Below are 22,124 nucleotides of genomic sequence, written 5' to 3' on the forward strand. Positions count from 1 at the left end.
GCCATAGTGATAGGCGCCGCGCAGAAGAGAGCGCTGAGCGCCCTGAGCCAGCGGGACCCAGCAGCAGCAACTCCGGCCACGGCAGGAGAAGGCAGGCACCCGGAAAGCCACTTCTGTCCTTAGAAATGTCTCCCTACACGCTGTGGCTTACCCTGCTCCTCCCCTCTCCACGCAGTGCTGACGCAGAATCAGGACCATCGTATCAACGGATTGAATAAGCCTCCGACGTCGGCTGCGAGCTGCTTCAGCGCTCGCTGGAGGCTTATTCACTGACAGGGTTAGCGAGAGGGGTCACCTACGGTAAGCATTTGGGGGGTGGCTCTGTTCTGGCTTTCTGAAGCTGTGTTTGCTGAGTCCTGTCTTGCTTTTGGGACTTGGGTACTGTGCCAGCTTGGGATGGCGTGCGTGCAATTGCTGTTGCCACTTCGTGTTTTTCAGCGGGATTCTCTGGGTTCTCAGCGCTTTTCCCCGTTTGTGTGCGAAGCAACACTCGGCTGCAGCCCCTGCCTCTCCCGGCAGCTGCATTAATAAACACCTGGCAGCATTAGGCAGATTTTTTATCTTTAACTAACTTTCCTTTCCATATTTTTCCATATATACCTCTACACTTTCCCATTCCTTCCTAACTCTTTGGATAGAGCGCCCCCCCCCCAATTATTGCTGTTAATTTTGCCAATCCTGGGTTGTTATGGAACCGAACAGCTTGGGTGCTTCGAAACGCGCCTTCTGTTGCTACCGGGCTGTGGGGCTTCGCTATTTGACCCCCCCCCCCCAGGTCGGGATTTTAAAAGTAGTTATGTGGGTCCCAGGGCGCAACATCACCCCCGATCCTTTCCTTTGCCTAAACGGACCTCTTCCCCCCTGGCTTTGGGAGGCTATGCTTCAAGGGTGCTACCAGGGGTTTTTAAATATCTGTGCCTCATAAGGATTGTTACGGTCCATAACTTTTGTTGCTTTCTACAGGGTTGTGGGTTCAAAGCACTGCCACCACCACCCCTGCAGGCACTCGGAACTGGCAGTGCCGACAAAGCACCCAGCAGCGCGCGGAAGAGAGCGCCGAACATCCTGAGCCAGTGGGACCCAGATGGTGTCTTATTCTCAAAACACGGTAGTAAATATCAGGTTCCTGGATCCAGCACAGATTCAATTGCTGGAATAGCTATGCCAGCCTGGTTATGGCCCTATGGATCCTTAAGAGAACAAAGGGAGTGACTGTGCCAAAGGGCAAATGGGTGGGCTCCTTTAACTGTTAGAAAGACAAAATGTCAGAGTTAGGAGTCATGTAAGCCCAAAGCTGGAAGAACAGCTGCAGGCTGCAAGGGCAGAGGCGGCCATGTTTGATTTCTATTTGAATCTAAGGCCACTTAAAGACAAAGACCTTTAGGCAGTGGTTTCCAACAGGTATGGCACCCTGGGGTGCCTTGAATGATAGTCAGGGGTACCGTGGGCAACACTGGCCTCCATTCCTTTTTCCTTCCCTCCCTCCTGATACCCTTTTCATGTCTCTGCCTCCCAAAGGTTTGCCTGGCTGTTTGTTGCAGCAGCCCTGGCTACAAGCTCCTCAGGTGAATGGTGCCTCTGGGGCTGGCCAGAGGGTGCTGGTTGCCAGGAGCTGAGATAGCCTCTGAGTAAGCAAGGAAGTGCTTGAGGAAGCCCAGCCAGCCAGTCCACCAGCCTTTGCTGTTGGGATAAGTGGGAGGCCAGGCAGGCAGGCGCTGCACTGGCCTTTCTTGTGCTTAATTGTGCAAGGCCTGTCTAGGAGCTGAGTGCCCAGTGCTGAAGGAGAGCCTTTCTGCCATGCAGGCCCAGTCGCACCCGCTGCTGTCAATCAATGTAAGGTGCTGGCCGCACGTTCACCTTTGGCGTTGGGCCACTAAGGCTGAGAGCATCCACTTCCCAGGCCCCTGTGGGGCAATGTGAGGAGGCATCTCTCTTTGGGACAGGGAGGGACAGCTCAGAGACCAGGGGCAGCAGCTCAGAGGACTCCCAAGGAGAGGGGAGAGGAGATGGGGGGAAGCTGAGGGAACTGCTGACATAACTGGGCTCCTGAGCCCCACAGGGGTGTCACAGAAAGAATGTAGTTGGTTTAAAGGGGCAGTGGACTCAAAAAGGTTGAAAACCTCTGCCTTAATGGATAGAGACACAAACCATACTATGCTCACCGCTTTTGCTGCTGGATGGCTGTATGGCTGGAAACATCTTGCTGAGCCAGAGCTTCCTGTAGGGTAGCCATCACTCGTCCTTGCCTAAGAGGCTGCACATTCTCCTTGCTCAGCTCCCACTCGCTCCCATCCGAAGACATAGTAAACTGTATTTTATGCACACAAGGCAACAGCGCCTAGGTGCACGATTTCAGGATTACAAGCCCTAGTGATAAGGAGAAATGAAAACAATGAGGATATTAATTTGTGTGGAATGAAAGCAGACATTCAGCTTGTTGGTATACAGGTGAAATTAGGAAAATGTTCTCGAAGCTACGAACATGAGTTTGACCAAACTGCGGGAGGCAGTGGAAGACAGGAGTGCCTGGCATGCTATGGTCCATGGGGTCACGAAGAGTCGGACACGACTAAACGACAACAACAGGAAAATTAGAACATCATCGAAAAGTGCATTTATTTCAGTAATGCAACTTAAAAGGTGAAACCAATAAATGAGATAGATGCATGACATGCAAAGCAAAATGTGTCAAGCCTTTATCTGCTGTAATTGTCGTTAGGCGGGTCAATTATAAATGGAATGTAATTAATGAAATGTAATAGCGATGTTTATTTTTGTATTATTGTGACTATTTGTTTTATTACTGTGGAATTTCCAAAAGAAAGCATTTGTAAAAAATAAAAAATAAAAAGTTGCATTACTGAAATAAATGCACTTTTCGACGATGTTCTAATTTTCCGAGTTTCACCTGTATTTCCTAGCAACCTGACAGTATACACTTGCAGGCCACCCCAATCTGAGTGGTGCAAGATTCCAGGGGTTCCAGGTGCTTACCCAGGGTTCATGTTTCCTCAGAATGGGGGACAGCAGAGACAGTCTTTAGGATATATGGCTAATTTACACACATACTGTATATACAAGCTGAGTTTACGATGGAGGGGCTCACAGAATTAACACCCCAGAGGCTCTTGCTTCTCCCATAGCCACAGCCTTGGATTCCAGCAGAAATCGGGCATGTCTCTCCCTCACGGGCTTCTGCCTGCCACCTGCTTCTAGCTCACTCTTTCTCACACACAACTCTCCACTGTCTATTTGCGTGTCACAACTGCAAGCAAGCAAAAACGTGGGAGGAGAAAGAAGCGTGTAGGCTCTTATGCTCTTGCCATTCCCTTCGCGGGAGCAAACGGGTTAGCAAGAGCCTCGAACCTCCCCCCGCCCCGGCGTTCCTTGGACAGTTGCTGCCAGGGCACTAGCGAGCGCCGTATTTGTCCAGCTTAAGGACTGGCGCTCCACGCCAAAAACAAACAGGGAGAAAGCAGAGACTCCCTGCCCCGCGGAAGAACCGGCTCAGCTAAAGGAAAAGCAGAGCGACAACCGCTCACCTCAGCCTCTCGCACGGCCTGGGCCCAGGGAGGGAAAAAGGCGCCTTCCGAAGGAAGCGGCTTCTCCGGGCTCCAGCTCCAAACTCCCGAGGCTCCTCAGCAAGTCTCTCCCACGTCCACGTTCAAATATTAACCGCCGCAAACACGCACACCCCTCACGAGACCCCGCTCCGCCTTAACGGCTGCCTCCGAACACCGCCGCCTGCCATTGGATGGTAGGGAATGCAAAGCATGACGGGTCCGCCGGTGCATGATGGGAACGGTAGTTACCTCTGGGTGTCGCGTGAAAGGGAGGAGAGCGGGCGAAACGGAGCTCGCTTTGCGGTGCGGCCTTCTTCAGGACGACGTTCTCTCCCAGCAGCACCCCCGCTATCTGAGCGATAGAAGACACTTGGGAATATGCACAGTGGGGCGTCCGAGTAAGCAGGCGCAGGGTCGGGGGCGGTGACCGAGCAGTGTGCATGGTGCTTTAGAGAGTACAAAAGAACAGGTCCCGAGGGCCTTACCATCTTAAAGTACAGTACAGTACCGTACAGAGAAAGAGAAGAGGAATGAGTGTGTTGCAAAGGGCAGGGGCGTACACGCAAGCCCTCGTCAGGGCCGGATTTAGGTTTGATGAGACCTTAAGCCATGCATCCCCAAACTTCGGCCCTCCAGATGTTTTGGACTACAATTCCCATCTTCCCCGACCACTGGTCCTGTTAGCTAGGGATCATGGGAGTTGTAGGCGAAAACATCTGGAGGGCTGCAGTTTGGGGATGCCTGCCTTAAGCTACTGAAGGTAGTGGGGCCCTTTATATGTCCAGCTGTACTTTGCCAACAACAAATTGTCGCTGTTTTTTTGGGTTGAATATATGCTATATCAGGCATCCCCAAACTTCGGCCCTCCAGATGTTTTGGACTACAATTCCCATCATCCCTGACCACTGGTCCTGTTACCTAGGGATTGTGGGAGTTGTAGGCCAAAACATCTGGAGGGCCGCAGTTTGGGGATGCCTGTGCTATATGGTAATTCATGGACCTAATAGGTATCTAAAACCATTTGCACATGCAGAATGTAGGCACCCTATATATAGAAATGAGCAAACCAGTGATATTTTAGGGAGCAGGCTAGCAGGCGGGGCCCATTACTTACATCATAGGAGCCTACACAACACAAAATACTGTTGCTGTATGTAGGTTTTATTTTATTTGTTTTTTATCTTATATTCTGGAAATGTACATCCAGTTGTTTTCCGGCACTGTGCCTCATGTTCACGCATGGGGACACTGGAGCGCCAGGTTTGCACATATGTATGCACACACATGCTCTTCCGTTTTGCTCCTAGTATTGCCAGGAGTGAAATATGTCGGGTGGGGAGAAACTGGCTTTCCAGATGTTGCTCAACTCGCATCATCCCTGGCCTTTGCCATTGGCTATCCTTGCTGGGACTGATGTGAGTGGCCGTTCAGCAACACAAAGGACTGCTCCCCTCGGCCCCCCCACACCTGTGATATGTGATTCTTTCAGTGAATTAAGCTTGTATTTTATTATTATTATTATTATTAAAGGTTTTCTTTGTTTGCAAATATATGTGCAATGTCTCTCATAACATTTTTACAAATCAGTTTCATTTGTTGAGACATTGGCAAGAAAAGGGGGAAAGAGGTAGATGGGGGGAGGGTGGGTGGGGCTAAGGCGGGAGCTAGGGAGCTGTGCCAAACGCTTCATGGAAAGAAGAGTATGTAGTTCTTTGGGCAGCCTTTCGAATGACAAAAGCATTTCTGGGTGAAGCAGAACGATTTCCTGGCTCCACACTTCTTTTCCTACTTCTCACTCATATGGTTTAATTCAATCCCAGAGAAAAGGAGTCATGTTTTAGCAGTATATATTGGGAGTAAATTGCAGTGAATACTGCAATTGATGGGGTGGGGGGAGAATGGAACCTTTGCTTGGCTCAGCTGCAACTTGTAATTCTTGGTTTTATTTTATTTTAAAAGGTTTTTGTTACGGGTGACCGAGGAAGAAGTAGATGCATCAGGAAATTATGCACAGAGCTGATGCATCATCAGCCTCAAATGGCTTTCATTTCCCAGAGTTGGTGAAGAAGAAGAAAAAGAAGAGGAAGGAGGGCCTTGATGGACAGGGGGATGACCAACCTGTGAAGGCTGCCCCTTGCTCGCCTCCATCTTCTGGACATTCCTCAATTTTTCCTTTGCTTGTTGAGGATACAGAAGCTACTGGGGTCTGTAGAAAAAAAACAAAGAACAAAAAAGTTGAGAAAGAGATTCCAGACTCTGAGTCAGATGCTACTTGGATCCCAACAGACAGTGAGCTGAATAGCAAGGCTGGAACAGATACCCACGTATGTAATAAGAAAAAGAGGAAGTATCAGCCTAGTGAACAAGAGGGTGGCAGAGACTTTTGCATTCCTGAGACTCCAGAACAGGTCAGCAGCCTGTGTCCTGTGGTACCCTTAAATCAGTGCTTTGATCTTTCCCTGCAGGAGAAAAAGCAGACTGCTCAGTCGGACAAAACTGCAGAATTTTATATTCCCATTGCACGGAAGAAGAAAAAGCGTAAAAAAGCTGAAACTCCAGAAGAGGCCAGCAGCCAGCTTGAAGCCAGTGACTTGGAAAATGCCGGTTATGTCTCTGAATCCACACCTGTTCAGAAGAAGAAAGCAAAGGTGCTCTTGTTAACAGAGCAGGCTGAGACAAATAGAGCTTCTGACAGGCTCACAGATATTAGGGCTAACCCTCCGAGTTTGCACAAGCACAATAGAACAGACTGCAGTGACACAGAGGACACACAGGACCTCTTTGCACCTTCACCTCCTGCACTAATCTTAACACAGCACTCAGACCTTTCCCATGAGGAAAGAAAAGAGACAGCTGAGTCAGACAAAACTGAGGAGTTTTGTAGTCCCATTGCACGGAAGAAGAAAAAGCTTAAAAAACCTAAAGCTCCAGAAGAGGCCAGCAGCCAGCTTGATTCCAGTGACTTGGAAAATGCAGGTTTGCACAAGCACAACACAACCAACCGCAGTGACACAGAGGACACGGAGCAGGACATGCTAGGGCCTCCTCTTGTGGCCCTAACACAGCTCTCAGACCTTTCCCAAGAGGAGAACAATGAGGCGAATAAGTTGGACAGAACTGTGAAATTCAGCAGCCCTGCCACACGAAAGAAATCACATAAGCGTAAAAATGCTCCCAGCACGAATGATTCTGATGATGGGCCACAGAAATCTCCAACTCCTGTCCATTCGGATGCTGAGGAATCATCTTCCAGCAAGTTTTCCCTTGTGGACAATGAGTTTGTAGAATTTTCCCAGCTTGCAATGAAAGATCTGGACTCTGCCACCAAGGAGCTGGAAGAGTTCATTCCTCATGTCAGGACCCTGAGTGATTCAGCGATCAAACAGCTGGCTGGTCGGGACCTGGTCAGGTTTAGAAATTTTAAGAAAAAAGGCATTGCAGTGCGGTTTGGCAGATTTTCCAAGAAGGAAAATGACCAGCTGCGGCAAAATGTTGAGGCCTTCTTGAAAGACACTGGGATAGAGTCTGCAGAAAAACTCCTCTTTGCTCACAGGTTCCCCGAAGAGAGAGAATCCATCAGCAAGCTGAAAACTATAAACTTGTTTGGTGCAAAGATTGCTCAGGGAATTCCAAGGCCTTGGAGGCTAGTATATTACCGAGCAAGAAAAATGTACGATCCCAAGAATTATAATGGAAGGTATTCTGAGAAGGAGGAAAAGAAGCTCAAGAAGTATCAAGCCATGTTCGGCAACAACTGGAAAAAGATCTCGGACCTGATGTCTCGCAGCAGCCATTCAGTTGAAACAAAATTTTCTGAGATCAAGTGTGCATTTAACTCCGGTCCCTGGGGTTCTGAAGAGAAAAGGAAGCTAGTTCAAGCCATCAAGGAGACACTGCTGTCCAAAATGAGAGACTCAGACTCTGCTTCAGAGAAAAAGGATGAGGATGGAGCACTCGCACTCAAGTATGAGAATCTCTGCAAGGGCATCTCGTGGTCCCAAGTGGAAGCCAAAGTGGGCACCAGGCACTGGAGGCAGTGTAAAAACAAGTGGATTAATATTGTAACCGAGAAGATTATGGGTAAGCAGACGAGGAGCAGACTTGAACATCTGCGGATAAATATTGCCCTCATTGAAAGGTTGTATGAAGTGGACGCTGATGATGTGGAAGAAGTTGATTGGGAAGAGATATCCAGTGCTATAGGGAATTTCCTTCCATATTATATTCGGACCAGATTTTACAGACTCAAAACTTACCGTGTCCCTCATTGGAATAACAGAAGCTTCATGGAAATCATCAGTCATCTGTATGAAGTGACGCTTCCAATGTTAAAGAAACAACAGACAGAGCTAATGGCAAGAAAGAATATAACTGTGGAGCCCCAGCAAGCTGAAGACCACAGTTGGAAAAGAGGTTTCAAGTTCAGTGACATCTTTCATGACGGCTACGATATCTCTGATGATGACTTAGACGATGATCAGGAGAATTAGGACCTGGAGCTTTCAATGCTAAGAGCCAGCAGAACTCTCTGAATTCCTAACAGACAGACAGTAATTCCACTGATAAAAAGAAAGAATATAATTTTTTTCTTCACTGTTTATAAAAAGATAAATAAAGCTTTATTTAATTTTGGAAAAAAAGGTTTTTGTTACAGTTTTTGAATAATACAATTTAAGCAACATGCAAAAAAATAAAAAAGGGAAATGAAATAGGAAAGAGGAGCATGGTTAAGGCAGGGGTAGGCAACCTAAGGCCCATGGGCCACAAGCGGCCCTCTCAATGAATTCTGGGCAGTTTGAGCAGGGAATGCACTTCAAATGTGTTTTGAAAGTATAGTATGTATGCAGTGGAGCAAGACATTTCACTGTTTGTGTGTACCTGTTTCAGTGTATCTGAAGAAGTGTGCATGCACACGAAAGCTCATAACTATGACAAACTTAGTTGGTCTCTAAGTGCTACTGGAAGGATTTTTTTTATTTTGTTTTGACTGCGTCAGACTAACACGGCTACCTACCTGTCAGTGTTTGTTTGCATTTCTGGCCACTAGGTGCTGCTATTAGGATAGGAGATGTATACAGTAGATATAGATATAATTACCTACTAAACATTTCTTGTCACAATCTAGCTGCAAACATTTTTTCTTTCCTAAGACAAGTGTTCAGAACTGTACAATGTTCACCCTATTGAATATCTCTTGTGAATATAAACAGGGCCAGTCCAGAATAAGGGGCCTGTCCATATGGCTATTGGTAGGAAATCATTATTAATCCAGGAGCACTTGGTGAGTTTCATGAAGCAACCGGTACCTCTTCACCTGACATCATGTCAACCATGTTAAATGGCATTACAGAAGTGCAGGTTGGTATCCCTCTAGCAGAGGAAGATGAGATCAGATACAGGATTCATATTTTTAAAATTAAAACCTGCGCTATTCTACTAGGCTAGGAGTCTTTGAAAGTTACTTCAAAAAGGAGAAACGTCCTCAATTAACTATCCACAACAATTGGTACTATGTATCGTGACTTAAAGGAAATTGTTTGACCTAATAAACTTGTCCTGGTTACAGGTAGGTAGCCGTGTTGGTCTGACGTAGTCGAAACAAAATTAAAAAATTCCTTCCAGCAGCACCTTAGAGACCAACTAAGTTTGTCATTGGTATGAGCTTTCGTGTGCATGCACATGAAAGCTCATACCAATGACAAACTTAGTTGGTCTCTAAGGTGCTGCTAGAACAAACTTGTCCTGCACACTCTTGATCAAAAGCAAAAGCAGTGTGTTAGAAACATATCAGAGGCACTATTTAGGCATGGAACGATTGCCCCACATTCCATGTTACATTGAACATGTATTTATTTTTGCTTTTTGTTTTAATTGTATTTATTACTTTCATTTATATCCCACCCTGCCTCCAAGGAACTCAAACTTGGATCCCCCCCCCAAATTTTATCTTCACTGCAGCCTTGCGAGGTAGGCTAGGTTAAGTGAGAATGACTGCTCAAGGACATGCAGTAAGCCAGGAACCGATGGTGTGATACTGCAAAGCTGCCATCCCCAAACTGGCATTGCTGCAGCTTACCTGAATGCTATGGAGGTGGGGTTATGACACTAATAAGAACAGAGTTGTGCAGGCACACCAGCAATAGCTCCAGATTGGCTGCTCAGCCTCAACCACACTGCAGCCTCCTCCTCCTCCTGATAAACAGCAGCAACACTGCTTCTGGGAGGCTAGTGCTGTGCCTCAGCCCCATCAGATGAACTGTCCTGCACATCCTCCTGAAAGCCTGGCATGGCTCCCTTGAACCTCATTATCATCTTGAACTAAGTGGTGGTGTGTTTCTACACAAGGCATGTATTGTGGAATAGTCACACTTCGTTCATTCACGGCAATGGGTCAGTTTTGTCTAGCTGTTAACAAGAAGATTGGTGGTTTGAGCCTACCCAGGGACGGCTGTGGGCAGGATTCCTGCATCACACAGATTTGGACTAGATCAGGCACCCTCAAACTTCAGCCCTGCAGATGTTTTGGACTGCAATTCCCATCATCCCTGACCACTGGTCCTGTTAGCTAGGGATCATGGGAGTTGTAGGCCAAAACATCTGGAGGGCCGCAGTTTGGGGATGCCTGGACTAGATGATCCTCAGGATCCCCTCCAACTCTACAAATCTGTGTTTCTATGATACAGGACATCTACCCGACATCATCCAATTGCTGTACTCCTGTGTCTCTCACCCCCGTCCCGCTGCTTCCATCTTTTACAAACTGTTTAAAATCTTATTTTCTTTTAAAAGAACGGCAGTAGCACAACCTTCATAGCTGTGGATGATCCTTTGTGTTGCTCTTTTGGCTTTTTCAAGATGTGGGCAAGTGAGTCTATCACCTTCACTGTTACCTTTCCAGTCAGCACAATATCAGCTGCATATTTTAGTTAATCTTTTAATTAACATTATTACTGATACATTTATTATTATTAAAATATTTGTGCAATAGAGTTTAAATGAAATAGGATGGTTGCATACATTTTAGAAACTGCATTGTTTTAAGAAGGAATATTGCCATTCCGTTTTTTCTGCTCATTGCTATTTTTATGACTGTGTTGTTGTTTTTCCAGGTTTTTAAAGTTTATTTTCTCTTCTACCTTTAACACTGAAGTAATTATGGAATTCCTGCCAACCTAGCAGTTCGAAAGCACGTCAAAATGCAAGTAGATAAATAGGAACCGCTACAGCGGGAAGGTAAACGGCGTTTCCATGTGCTGCTCTGGTTTGCCAGAAGCGGCTTTGTCATGCTGGCCACATGACCTGGAAGCTGTACGCCGGCTCCCTCGGCCAATAATGCGAGATGAGCGCGCAACCCCAGAGTCGGTCACGACTGGACCTAATGGTCAGGGGTCCCTTTACCTTTAATTATGGAATACTGCTGAAATTCAAAAAGTACTTCTGCAGGTTGAGGCTAATAGACGTTGTAGTCCAAAACATCAGGAGGCCACTAAGTTGGCAAAGTCTGGATTAATGTGTTGTAAATCTTCTCCTTAAACTGCTAACATAAATTGTCAGTGAGGGATGTATTACAAGGGAATGATGTAGAGCTGATGGTTGTTCTTTGGGAAGCTGTTCAAAATGACCAGGGGTTTCATTATTTCATTGTTTTCACTTGTAACAAATATTTTGCAGTTTGGTAATGATAACCAGGAACAGCCTCACCTCAAACATTAACCTTTAATTAGAAAGTACTGTACAGGAACTGGAAATTTCAAAAGAGTACCAAGCAGCATTGGGTTTTCAACATTCATATGCCTTATCATTATTGAGCCCAGTTTGGATTTCACATGGCTGCAACTCAAAGCAGTAACAATGACATAAAATTCACAGATTAGAGGGCTTGTTGCTGCCTGTTTCATTAAATGCTTAACATCTCATCCAATTGACTATCCACGTGATACAAGCAACAGAGCTTATCATAAGCAGTACATCATCACAAAAAGCAGCGATTAGGAAGAAGTTGTACTAATATTGTTGACAGAATGGTGCTTGTGATATCAGAAAACTGTAACAACCTGCATGTTACATGCTGCAGAAATAATAAAGTCTGATAATACCTGAATGCATGCACACACACCTTACCCGGTACCACCCACAGAAACAAACATAGAATCCAAATAAATAGAATTCAACTTGTTTATGATGGGCACACATTCACACTGGCTTTTCCTAAACTCCCTGGGAGTTGCTATCCCTATTTTCTCTTTTGAACCGTAGCCCTAGTTAGGCGATATGGCTCTGGGAAGCTTTCCCAGTCTGCAGATAGTTACTCCATTACTGTGCATTTGTTTAATTAATTGCTCATTTTGTTCTCAGGCTGTTGTGTTGGCCTGGTGTGTTTAAGGTATGCATGAGTGCCTAAAAGGTGACAAGCCTCTGAAGGATGACTCTGTCCCTTTCATTTATTTATATGACTTAGGCACATGATCCCCTGTTAATTGCAGGCACTGTTAGTTTAGTGTGACTTGAGATAATGTAGTGTTGGCTCCAGGCCTCTTTAGCTGGCCGTACACTGGTATATTAACTCTAGCCTATATAATCAAGATCCAAACCCCCAAAGTGGCAGGCGTTCTCCCACAAAATGGGCATGTGAGTTCTAAAAATGTTTATTCTTCATTTGGCAGTGGAGGCAGACAGGTTGAAACTAACCTACAGGCAAGTTCAGAAATTGCAGAAATCATATTAAGGGCAAGGTGTCAAGAGGCATCAGAACAGAGTGTCTGTTCGTAGAGAAAGCGTAGCATACCCAAAGAACCCACATCCAAGCACAGGACAATGTTAATAATATTCCCTGATTGCTTGAAGGCAATTCTTACTCGCAAGTATAAATCAGATGATCAAGCAAGTGGTGGTTTTACTAGTCTGGCATTGGCCATCAAGACTTTCACTTCCACTCCATGCCAGCAAGGGTGATCTATCAATGGCAACAGGCTTCTGGATGTGGATCCCTGCACTGGAGGCAGAGGAAATGGGTGCTACAAGGGAGAAAAACGCTTGAAGCAGCTAGGATCCAAATACAGGTTATCATGCTCTTATTCAGTAATGGGAATATTTTAACAAGCCTGTTCAAAGATGGTAGTGCTGATCATCCTGTTCTCTGTTGTTATAGATGACCACAGTTTGAGACACAGTCACCCTAAGGCAGTGATGGCGAACCTATGACACGCAGAGCCCTCACTGCTGGCATGCACCCCATCGGCCCATTTGCACTGTTGTTGTTGTTGTTGTCCCCCCCATTTGTTCTCCCACTCCTCCTCATGCTACAGCTTGTTTCCGCTGTTAAAACCCACCTGGAGCCTTTGTTGTTGTTGTTGTTGCTGTTTTTTAACCTATTCTGTGCTGGTTTTTTTGGCGCTTTGGCAAACTATGTCGGTGCTGCATGTTAGTTCCAGCGAAGGTATTATTCGTTATTTGTTTCTGTTCTCTTTCGCCCCAAAAAAGCGCTGCAGATTTGGGGCATCCTCCCAAAAAAAACAGCAACTTTTGGACCCCCCAAAAAACCTCCAAAACTTTGGTCAGCGGCTCCCCCCAAAAAGCTCAACAACTCTGGGCACTTTGTGATAAATAAGGGTTTTTTGTTTGGTTTGGTTAAATAATTGGTTTTTGGTTTATACAGTTATATATTACAATTATACATTTTTGTTATTTAAACTATAAATATTGTGAAATTATGGTGTTTTTTTCTCGAAGTGACACACCACCCGAGTTATGCTCGGGTTTTTTTTGCAAATTTTGACACACCAAGCTCAAAAGGTTGCCCATCACTGCCCTAAGCAGTGGGGATAATGTTAACTCCTTCTTCACTGGAGTTTTCCTTTCTACATGTTCTATGCACAGAATGAATAGTCTGGAACAGCTACCCTGGAAATTAGGATGGTGCCAACAATTCATTTTAAGGCATATACATAACAACAACAACAACAACAACAACAACAATTTATTATTTTTACCCCGCCCATCTGGCTGGGTTTCCCCAGCCACTCTGGGCGTCTTCCAACAGAAACATTAAAATACACTAATTTCTTAAACATTAAAAGCCTCCCTAAACAGCGCTGCCTTCAGATGTCTTCTAAAAATCTGGTAGCTGTTTTTCTTTTTGACATCTGATGGGAGGGCATTCCACAGGGCACGCGCCACCACCGAGAAGGCCCTCTGCCTGCTTCCCTGCAACTTGGCTTCTCGCAATGAGGGAACCGCAAGAAGGCCCTCGGAGCTGGACCTCGGTGTCCGGGCAGAACGATGGGGGTGGAGACGCTCCTTTAGGTATACTGGACCGAGGCCGTTTAGGGCTTTAAAGGTCAGCACCAACACTTTGAACTGTGCTCGGAAACGTACTGGGAGCCAATGTAGATCTTTCAAGACCGGTGTTATGTGGTCTCGGTGGCTGCTCCCAGTCACCACTCTAGCTGCCACATTCTGGATTAGTTGTAGTTTCCGGGTAGCCCCACATAGAGCGCATTGCAGTAGTCCAAGTGGGAGATAACTAGAGCATGCACCACTCTGGCGAGACAATCTGCAGGCAGGTAGGGTCTCAGCCTGCGTACCAGGTGGAGCTGATAGTCAGCTGCCCTGGACACAGAATTGACCTGTGCCTCCATGGACAGCTGTGAGTCCAGAATTACTCCCAGGCTGCGCACCTGGTCCTTCAGGGGCACAGTTACCCCATTCAGGACCAGGGAGTCCTCCACACCTGCCCGCCTCCTGTCCCCCACAAACAGTACTTCTGTCTTGTCAGGATTCAACCCAAATCTGTTAGCCGCCATCCATCCTCCAACCACCTCCAGGCACTCACACAAGACCTTCACCGCCTTCACTGGTTATGATTTGAAAGAGAGGTAGAGCTGGGTATCATCCGCATACTGATGAACACCCAGCCCAAACCCCCTGATGAGCTCTCCCAGCGGCTGCATGTAGATGTTAAAAAGCATGGGGGAGAGGACAGAACACTGAGGCACCCCACAAGTGAGAGCCCAGGGGTCCGAACACTCATCCCCCACCACCACTTTCTGAACACGGCCCAGGAGGAAGGAGCGGAACCACTGTATGGCAGTGCCCCCAGCTCCCAGTCCCTCTAGACGGTCCAGAAGGATGTTATGGTCAATGGTGTCAAAAGCTGCTGAGAGATCCAGCAGAACTAGGAAACAGCTCTCACCTTTGTCCCTAGCCCGCCGGAGATCATCGACCAGTGCAACCAAGGCAGTTTCAGTCCCATGATGAGGCCTGAATCCTGACTGGAAGGGATCCAAATGGTCCGCTTCTTCCAGGCATGCCTGGAGTTGTTCAGCAACCACCTGCTCAATCACCTTGCCCAAGAATGGAAGATTTGAGACTGGGCGATAGTTGGCCATATTGGCCGCATCTAAAGATGGTTTTTTAAGAAGCGGTTTAATAACTGCCTCTTTCAGTGGGTCTGGAAAGGCTCCCTCACAGAGAGAAGCATTCACCAACCCGCGAAGCCCATCACCCAGCCCTTCCCGGCTAGCTTTTATAAACCAGGATGGGCAAGGTTCAAGGAGACAGGTGGTTGGTTTCACTCGTCCAAGCAGCCTGTCCACATCCTTGGAGGTAACAGATTGGAATTGATCCCACACAACTGGACTAGACAGGACTCTAGCACTCTCCCGCCCCAGCCCTGCTCCCACGGTGGAGTCTACCTCTTCCCGAAGCTGAGCGACTTTATCTGCAAAAAACTTTGCAAAATCGTTGCAGGAGATCTCAAGACCTTTTCTTTTATTCATCCAGGCTTTTCCAGGGCAGCACAACTGGATAGTGTTCCTACTGGTTTTACAAATAGATTTAATGTGGGGTTCCCCCCATATGCCATAACAGTCTTTTTGAAAGGTGGGTGGTTTATCATTAAAAAAAATAAAAATAAACTAATATAAAAGGAGCATATTGGCTATTTTGGCTAGCATTCAGTATTCACTAGAGGCTGGGAGGAAACCCTCTCCCCCCCCAATTGATCTCTATTCAACATAAAGATGAGATGCATATCTGTGAGCATCAGGGAGTTAATTACATTGATGATATGCCGGCAATGTAAATAACACCTGCTGCCTCCGCAACTGAATACTATCAGTTATAACCACACCAGTATGTTTTCACAGTTACATATTACTAGTGGTATGGGCACACTATAGATCCGATAAACACACCCTTGTTACTACATTGTGCACTAGATTCTGCGTGACTAGGGTTGCATATGGATGACCAAAAGATACCCACTTGGGTCTCAAATTTCTTTCAATGCAGCAGACGCTATTCTAATTATAATTAGGGTGACATTATTTACTGGGGTAAATAATACTTTAACACACAAAGCTTCTTCCAGGAAGGTTGCTGACTTTGTGTAATTTCTGTTAAGGTGGTCAGGTACCACTCAGCAGAGCATGTGATAGACAGATGAGATTAGAGTTTTAAAAATGCCAGGATCAAATGGCCGTTTTCTGTTACTGACTTCCAGACAGCTGAGATAGAGCTGAGATACGACTATGATACGCACCGTAGAAAGGTTTACAACTGACATTTGTCATTGAGAAGCCACTGAATAAACCATCTACTCCTTACACAACAGTGTAGTACAGATGCTGAAATATCAGCTATCATCTTTTGATTGACATTTCTAGCTACACTGATCCCTGTCTCGCAAGATCTGGTGACTGCCCACTATTCACGCTCATCGTCTTTAAATGTCTTGGGGAAAGTAAATGGATCTACATTGTCACAGAAGTACATTTCTTTTCCCTTCCTTAGTTGTCCTCCAAGGAAACCAAACATTAACCATTTACGGGAACATAAACATAAACTTTCCCTTGCACTCCGTCTCAGACATCGAAGCTTGCGTGCGCCACTGCACAACCACACACCTTCAGAATGTATCTGTGAGGATTGTTTTGTGAAAGCACTTCCACGTCATTCGTTCCTTGAATTTATTGGTTGCTTTTTTTGCCACAGCAACTCAAAGCGACTTGCAATATTGTAAACAAACACATAATACATTAAAATCGGGGGGGGGGATCTTAAAGGCAATTCTGTTTTTAAAAAGCTACGTACCGTAGATTAAAACTTCCCACTCAACTTCATTGGACTGGTCATGTCATTCGGATGCCTGACTATCGTGTTCCAAAGCAACGACCCTATTCCCAACTTAAGAATGAAAAGTGAAACACCAGTGGACAACAAAAGAGGTTTAAAGTATAAGCACTGATAATTGGGAAACACTGGCGTGTGAGTGCTCCAATTGGATAATAGCCTCTACCAAAGGCATCATGGACTTTGAAGAAGCACGAAGTCAGGACAAAAGGGAGAAATGAGCTACAGTAAGAGGAAGGCACGTCTGGCAAATCCTCACCATGATCCAACTCCCGTCCCCACTGTGGAAGGGTGTGTGGATCCAGAATTGGCCTCCACACTCACTTACAGACTCATTTTTAAAAACGTGTTTATGGAAGATCATCTTCAAGTATGCATCTTCAAGATCATCTTCAAAGAAGATTATTTTTTATGCTTTAGTGTTGTGAACTGCCTTTCCATCCTTGGATAAAGGGGGTTTTATATAGTTGATAAATAAATACATAAATCATTGACAAGCATTTATGAGTCAGAGTTGACAGCACTGAGCTAGATGTGCCCATGACCTACCTCAGTGTAACTTTCTTTTTGAAGGGCTAGTGAGTAATCATTTGCATATGTCCATAATCACCATCTTTCACGTACTAAAAATAAAAGTTTCGGAAGCATTTGGACCTCTATATGAGGTCCTCCATATATATAAAAAATCCTTTAATGTGAACTGGGACCTGCCTGTCCGCATAAATAAACACCTGCATGAATTGACTGCATTCAGGTGGGCTGTCCACTGCAAAATAAATACGAAAGGCTGGATGAAGTGTATGAACAGAGCTCACTTGCCATCTTTTGTACAGGCCTCAGTTCATACTGCCGGTTCTATTCCTTGTGAGCTCAAGTTCACTCCCATGCCTCAGCACAGGTGAAAACTGTGTGTTGGGCCCACATGTAAACGTCTGGACCTAAGAGATGTGTGACAGTTCTGTGGTCGAGAACGTATTGTGTAGGTTCAGTTATAAGAACATTTATCTTTCAAAAAGCAGGCAGGAGGTGTGCAAACAGCCTCTCAGCAGCTTCTGCTGGAAGGGTGTTCAGTAGCAAAAGTGAGTGAGAAGTGATTGCGTGAGTCTGTCATCTCCTTTGGCATCTCTGCCGTCGAAATCCTGGCACTCTTTCCTCGGAGGCCAGCTCCTTGGCTGCCCCTGGCATCGCTGAACAATTGCTTTGTGAGGCTGTGTTTAGACTTTGGACTGGTGCCTGGTTTTCAAATCCGACGCACTTTGTGCAGTGAGTTAAGGTACCCCCCTCAAGGATTTCCTCCCTCCGCCTGCTGCTCAATCCCTGGTGTCACTGTTCCACAACAGGCTGAGACTACAAAGCTTGAGGCCAACAACTTCTCCATTACCTCTCAGGTAACAGTCAGTTCTTCCGATCAGATGCAGTCTCCAGAAGTCCCTGATAATGTGGTGTGCATTCCAGATTCCACTTCAATTATTCACACTGGGATTGTACTTCAGTATCTTTCGCTCAGATAGTCTCTATCTCACTTTTCTTTCTTGCTTCTCTTTTTAAATAAGACATGCCCCGTGCTCAAACACAGAGAAGAGTCACCAGTATTTATTTCTCAGCTTTAGTTTCTACCTCTTTTATTTATTTATTTAAAGAAATCAGTCTGAGATATATTCCATAAACTGTCTGAAAAACAATGTTGTCTAGAGATACTGATCAAATATGTCTTTCCTAAGTTTTTAGGCCCTTCACCTCCTCCACCTGCTCAAAGATGGCTACAGCTAAAAATTGGGGCAGCAAACATTGTGGGCTAGAGTTAGTTAACAAATTGAGGCGACAATCCTAAACATATTTACACAAAGGTTGCATTCACACATCAGTTTATTCCATTTCCCTGACGTTTCTGTAGCTGTTAATTTCCACTTTATATTTGAGCTTTCACGTGAAGTAAAAGCCACTTCCAGAAATATAGTGGAATATATTGCAAATTTAGCACTCATTTCCATGTTATTTGCTAATGTTACTTGCTTTAAACAAAATTCCATTTTCGAATAACATGAAAATGAGCAATAAACCTGCGCTATATTACACTATATTTCTGGAAGTGGCTTTTATGTAATATGAAAGCTCAAATATACAGTTATAGAATCATAGAATTAGAAGGGACCACAAGCATCATCTAGTCCAGGCACCCCCAAACTTCGGCCCTCCAGAAGTTTTGGACTATAATTCCCATCATCCCTGACTACTGGTCCTGTTAGCTAGGGATCATGGGAGTTGTAGGCCAAAACATCTGGAGGGCCACAGTTTGGGGATGCCTGATCTAGTCCAACCCGCTACTCTGCAGAAATCTCAGCTTAAAGCATCCATGACAGATGGCCAACCAACCTCTGATTTTAAACCTTCAAGGAAGGAGAGTCCATAACCTCCCGAGGGAAACCATTCCACTGTTAAACAGCTCTTATTGTCAGAAAGATTTTCCTGATGTTTAGTTGGAATCTTCTTTCTTGCAACTTAAAGCCATTGGTTCGAGACCTACCCTCCAGCGCAGGAGAAAACAAGCTTATTCTCCCTTCCATGTGACAGCCCTTGAGATATTTGAAGATGGCTTTCATATCTCCTCTCTCTCTCCTTCCCCCCCCCCCAACTCCCTCAACCACTCCTCATAAGGCTTGGTTTCCAGACCCTTGATCATCTTGGTTGCCCTCTTCTGCACACATTCCTGATTGTCAACATTATTCTTAAACTGTGGGAGCCCAGAACCGGATATAGTATTCCAGGTGTGGTCTGACCAAGGCAGAATAGAATGATGTAATAATGTTAAAATTAAATTAAGGAAACGTTGGGAAAACTGATGTGAATGCTGCCTTACGCTATATTCCAGGTGTATCCGAAACTAGAGCAAGCATCTCCCAGGATTACTTTCTTTAGATTCTCAGACAAAACTGAAGAGAATAAATTCCTCTATGTTCAATGGGACTTTGCTCCTTAATAAAGTGCCTAAGGTTTCAGCCTTACCGGATCAAGAGGGATTTATTCTGTCACTATCCAGTGAGAGGCAAACATTTCTAACGTTAAAAATTCAATGAACTATTAGTACACAGAAAGCAAATTGAAAAACGTAAAAGGAAGATGATCCCTAATAATACTTTAATGATGCATTTTTTCATTCGTATCGCTGACTTTGCGTGCATATTGAAGGGTGTTTTAATGCACACTGTGCTTTAAGGTATTGCCTCAGGTTAGAATGAATCCCTGGTGCAGGCCCCTCTCAGCAGTAGCAGGTTACAGTCTGAAACTGGTCTTTGACCGACAGCTCCTTAGATACAGCAAGACTGGCGAAACCCAACTACAACCCATCACTCTCTCTGTCTAGCCTTGGAGTCACTTTGGTCAGCAGTGGCCTGAGCTGAACAAAAGAGTAAGGAGACATTTGAGGAAAACACCATGCAAATTTAATGGTGTTCCAAGAAGGCCAAGCATAATAGGCAAGAGCCAAGATCTCCCCACCCCCACCCCAGTACATTCATGAATACTTTTATTTACAATACACGGAAGCACACAGCGTAGAGCAGGCATAGGCAAACTCGGCCCTCCAGATGTTTTTGGGACTACAACTCCCATCATTCCTAGCTAACAGGACCAGTGGTGAGGGATGATGGGAGTAGTAGTCCCAAAACATCTGGAGGGCCGAGTTTGCCTATGCCCGGCATAGAGATTATGCTGATATATGTATGCACAAATGTGCAAATGCTGTAGGACAGGGGCAGGCAATCTCATGCCCGGGTGCCGGGTGCGGCCCAATTGCTTTCTCAATCCGGCCCATGGATGGTCCGGGAATCAGCTTGTTTTTACATGAGTAGAATGTGTCCTTTTATTTAATATGCATCTCTGGGTTATTTGTGGGGCATAGGAATTCGTTCATTTTTTCCCCAAAATATACTCTGGCCCACCACATGGTCTGAGGGACAGTGGACCGGCCCACGGCTGAAAAAGGTTGCTGAGCCCTGCTGTAGGAAAATCTTAGCACATATATGGACAAGTGTATAACTCTAGAAAGTTATGATGCATGATAGTCACCAGATTAGTATATGAAACAGCTGCAGCCTGATGATGAAATGTGCTGCTGATCATTTCCATAACCCCAAACTGTAGACATAGGAATGACCCCCCAGGATAGACATGAGATTGCTTATTCACATCACTGAAGCAGCCTACCCATCCCTTCCTTCATCCAGAGCTCAGATCATTGGCATCAGTGCAGTGGCCTGACATAATCTGTAGGGGCAGCTAAAGAACAACTCTCACTTGTAAACCTGCACTGAGCATGGGTACCAACCCTGAGCTGATGCAGACAGTGATCCATGCCTGGTCTGGCAGGCCTGCTGTTTGTTTTAATTAGTGATGGCCTGTGCATGCTGAGCACCATTAAAATGCAGTCTAATTATTCATTTAGCTGAAAGTGCACCTACTGATAAAGAACAATTTATATATTTATTTCAATAGTGTGCATGTGTAATTGTTTTAAATGGAAAGGTAAAAAACATATGTGTGTGGTATGATGGGCACTGCCCATCAGAAGGTGCCACTACTCTTGCCAAAAGCTGAACATCTGCGAAAGAGGCATCAGGAAAGCAAATAGATGTGAAGCACTAAAACAATGCCAGGAGCTAAAAAGGAATGAGTGCAAATTAGCATGTGGGAGGCGGGTGAAAATTCCATGGTCCAGAACGCATTAGAAATCAATGGAAGAATCAATGGAAATTATCAACTCATTATGTGAACGCTGAGCTAATGAACTATTTCCAGGGAACGCATTGTGTTTGGGACAGCGGGACCTGGGTATTTAATCTTATACACTCATATCATTTCCCCCTTTCACTTGCCTTTTTGCTAAACTCAAAAGCCCCAAATATTGTAACCTTTAATCCTAGTTGATTTTATTGTTATGAAAGAATTTATATCTCACCCTTCCTCCTAAAGGAGTGCAGGGAGTCTTGGTAGAGGTGTGTCTCATACTCGCATTTGACCAAACCCAGATGGTAAAGAATCACAACTGTAGCCGCTTTCCTCTTCTTCATCATCATTTTATTTGTATGCCGCCTTTCCACAGTTAAAAACAATGCTCAAGGCGGCTTACAACATGACAAGATTTACATAATTACAAAAGTCATAAACAATAAATAAACCACATTAAAAAATACATAACCAAATGGAAAACAATTTCCACATAAATCAGAATCTAAAACTAAGAATACAGCATTAATATCACAGTTTAAAATGACATACTGTAGATAAAAAAACCCCAGCAATTTTAAAAACAAAAACAGAGCCCTCTCTGCCCAGCAGCAGCAGCAGTCCTCTATGGAGCCTATCATAATTTAGCTTTATGAACGAAATTCCTTTAGTGCATTAAAAACAACAACAACAACAACAACAACAACA

General features: G+C 45.1%; 2 protein-coding genes across 3 annotated transcripts in view; one reads left to right on the forward strand and one right to left on the reverse strand.

Annotated features, from left to right (window-relative positions):
• BUB1B (BUB1 mitotic checkpoint serine/threonine kinase B) overlaps positions 1-3,752 on the reverse strand; it is a 29,507-nt gene extending 25,755 nt beyond the window's left edge. For both annotated transcript variants that reach the window (XM_088670974.1, XM_035110977.3), the window contains exons 1-2: positions 3,543-3,752; positions 2,163-2,367 (exon numbers count right to left, since the gene is read on the reverse strand). In XM_088670974.1, coding sequence (XP_088527100.1) covers positions 2,163-2,302 — 140 coding nt within the window. In that variant the 5' untranslated portion in view covers positions 2,303-2,367; positions 3,543-3,752. The remainder of the gene's footprint in view (positions 1-2,162; positions 2,368-3,542) is intronic.
• Positions 3,753-3,820: 68 nt separating this feature from the next.
• On the forward strand, positions 3,821-8,203 carry LOC118083015 (uncharacterized). Its single transcript, XM_035110964.3, has 2 exons — positions 3,821-3,961; positions 5,523-8,203. Exon 2 carries the CDS (start codon positions 5,555-5,557, stop codon positions 8,051-8,053), a length of 2,499 nt encoding a protein of 832 aa, XP_034966855.2. The 5' UTR covers positions 3,821-3,961; positions 5,523-5,554; the 3' UTR covers positions 8,054-8,203.
• Positions 8,204-22,124: the final 13,921 nt, after the last annotated feature.

The sequence above is a fragment of the Zootoca vivipara genome, chromosome 1 (genome assembly GCF_965207765.1).
Source record: "Zootoca vivipara chromosome 1, rZooViv2.hap1.1, whole genome shotgun sequence".
NCBI lineage: Eukaryota > Metazoa > Chordata > Lepidosauria > Squamata > Lacertidae > Zootoca > Zootoca vivipara.

What these genes read in the sequence shown, in the direction of transcription:
- LOC118083015 (XM_035110964.3), top strand. Translation starts at nt 5,555, where the DNA reads ATGCATCAGGAAATTATGCACAGAGCTGATGCATCATCAGCCTCAAAT.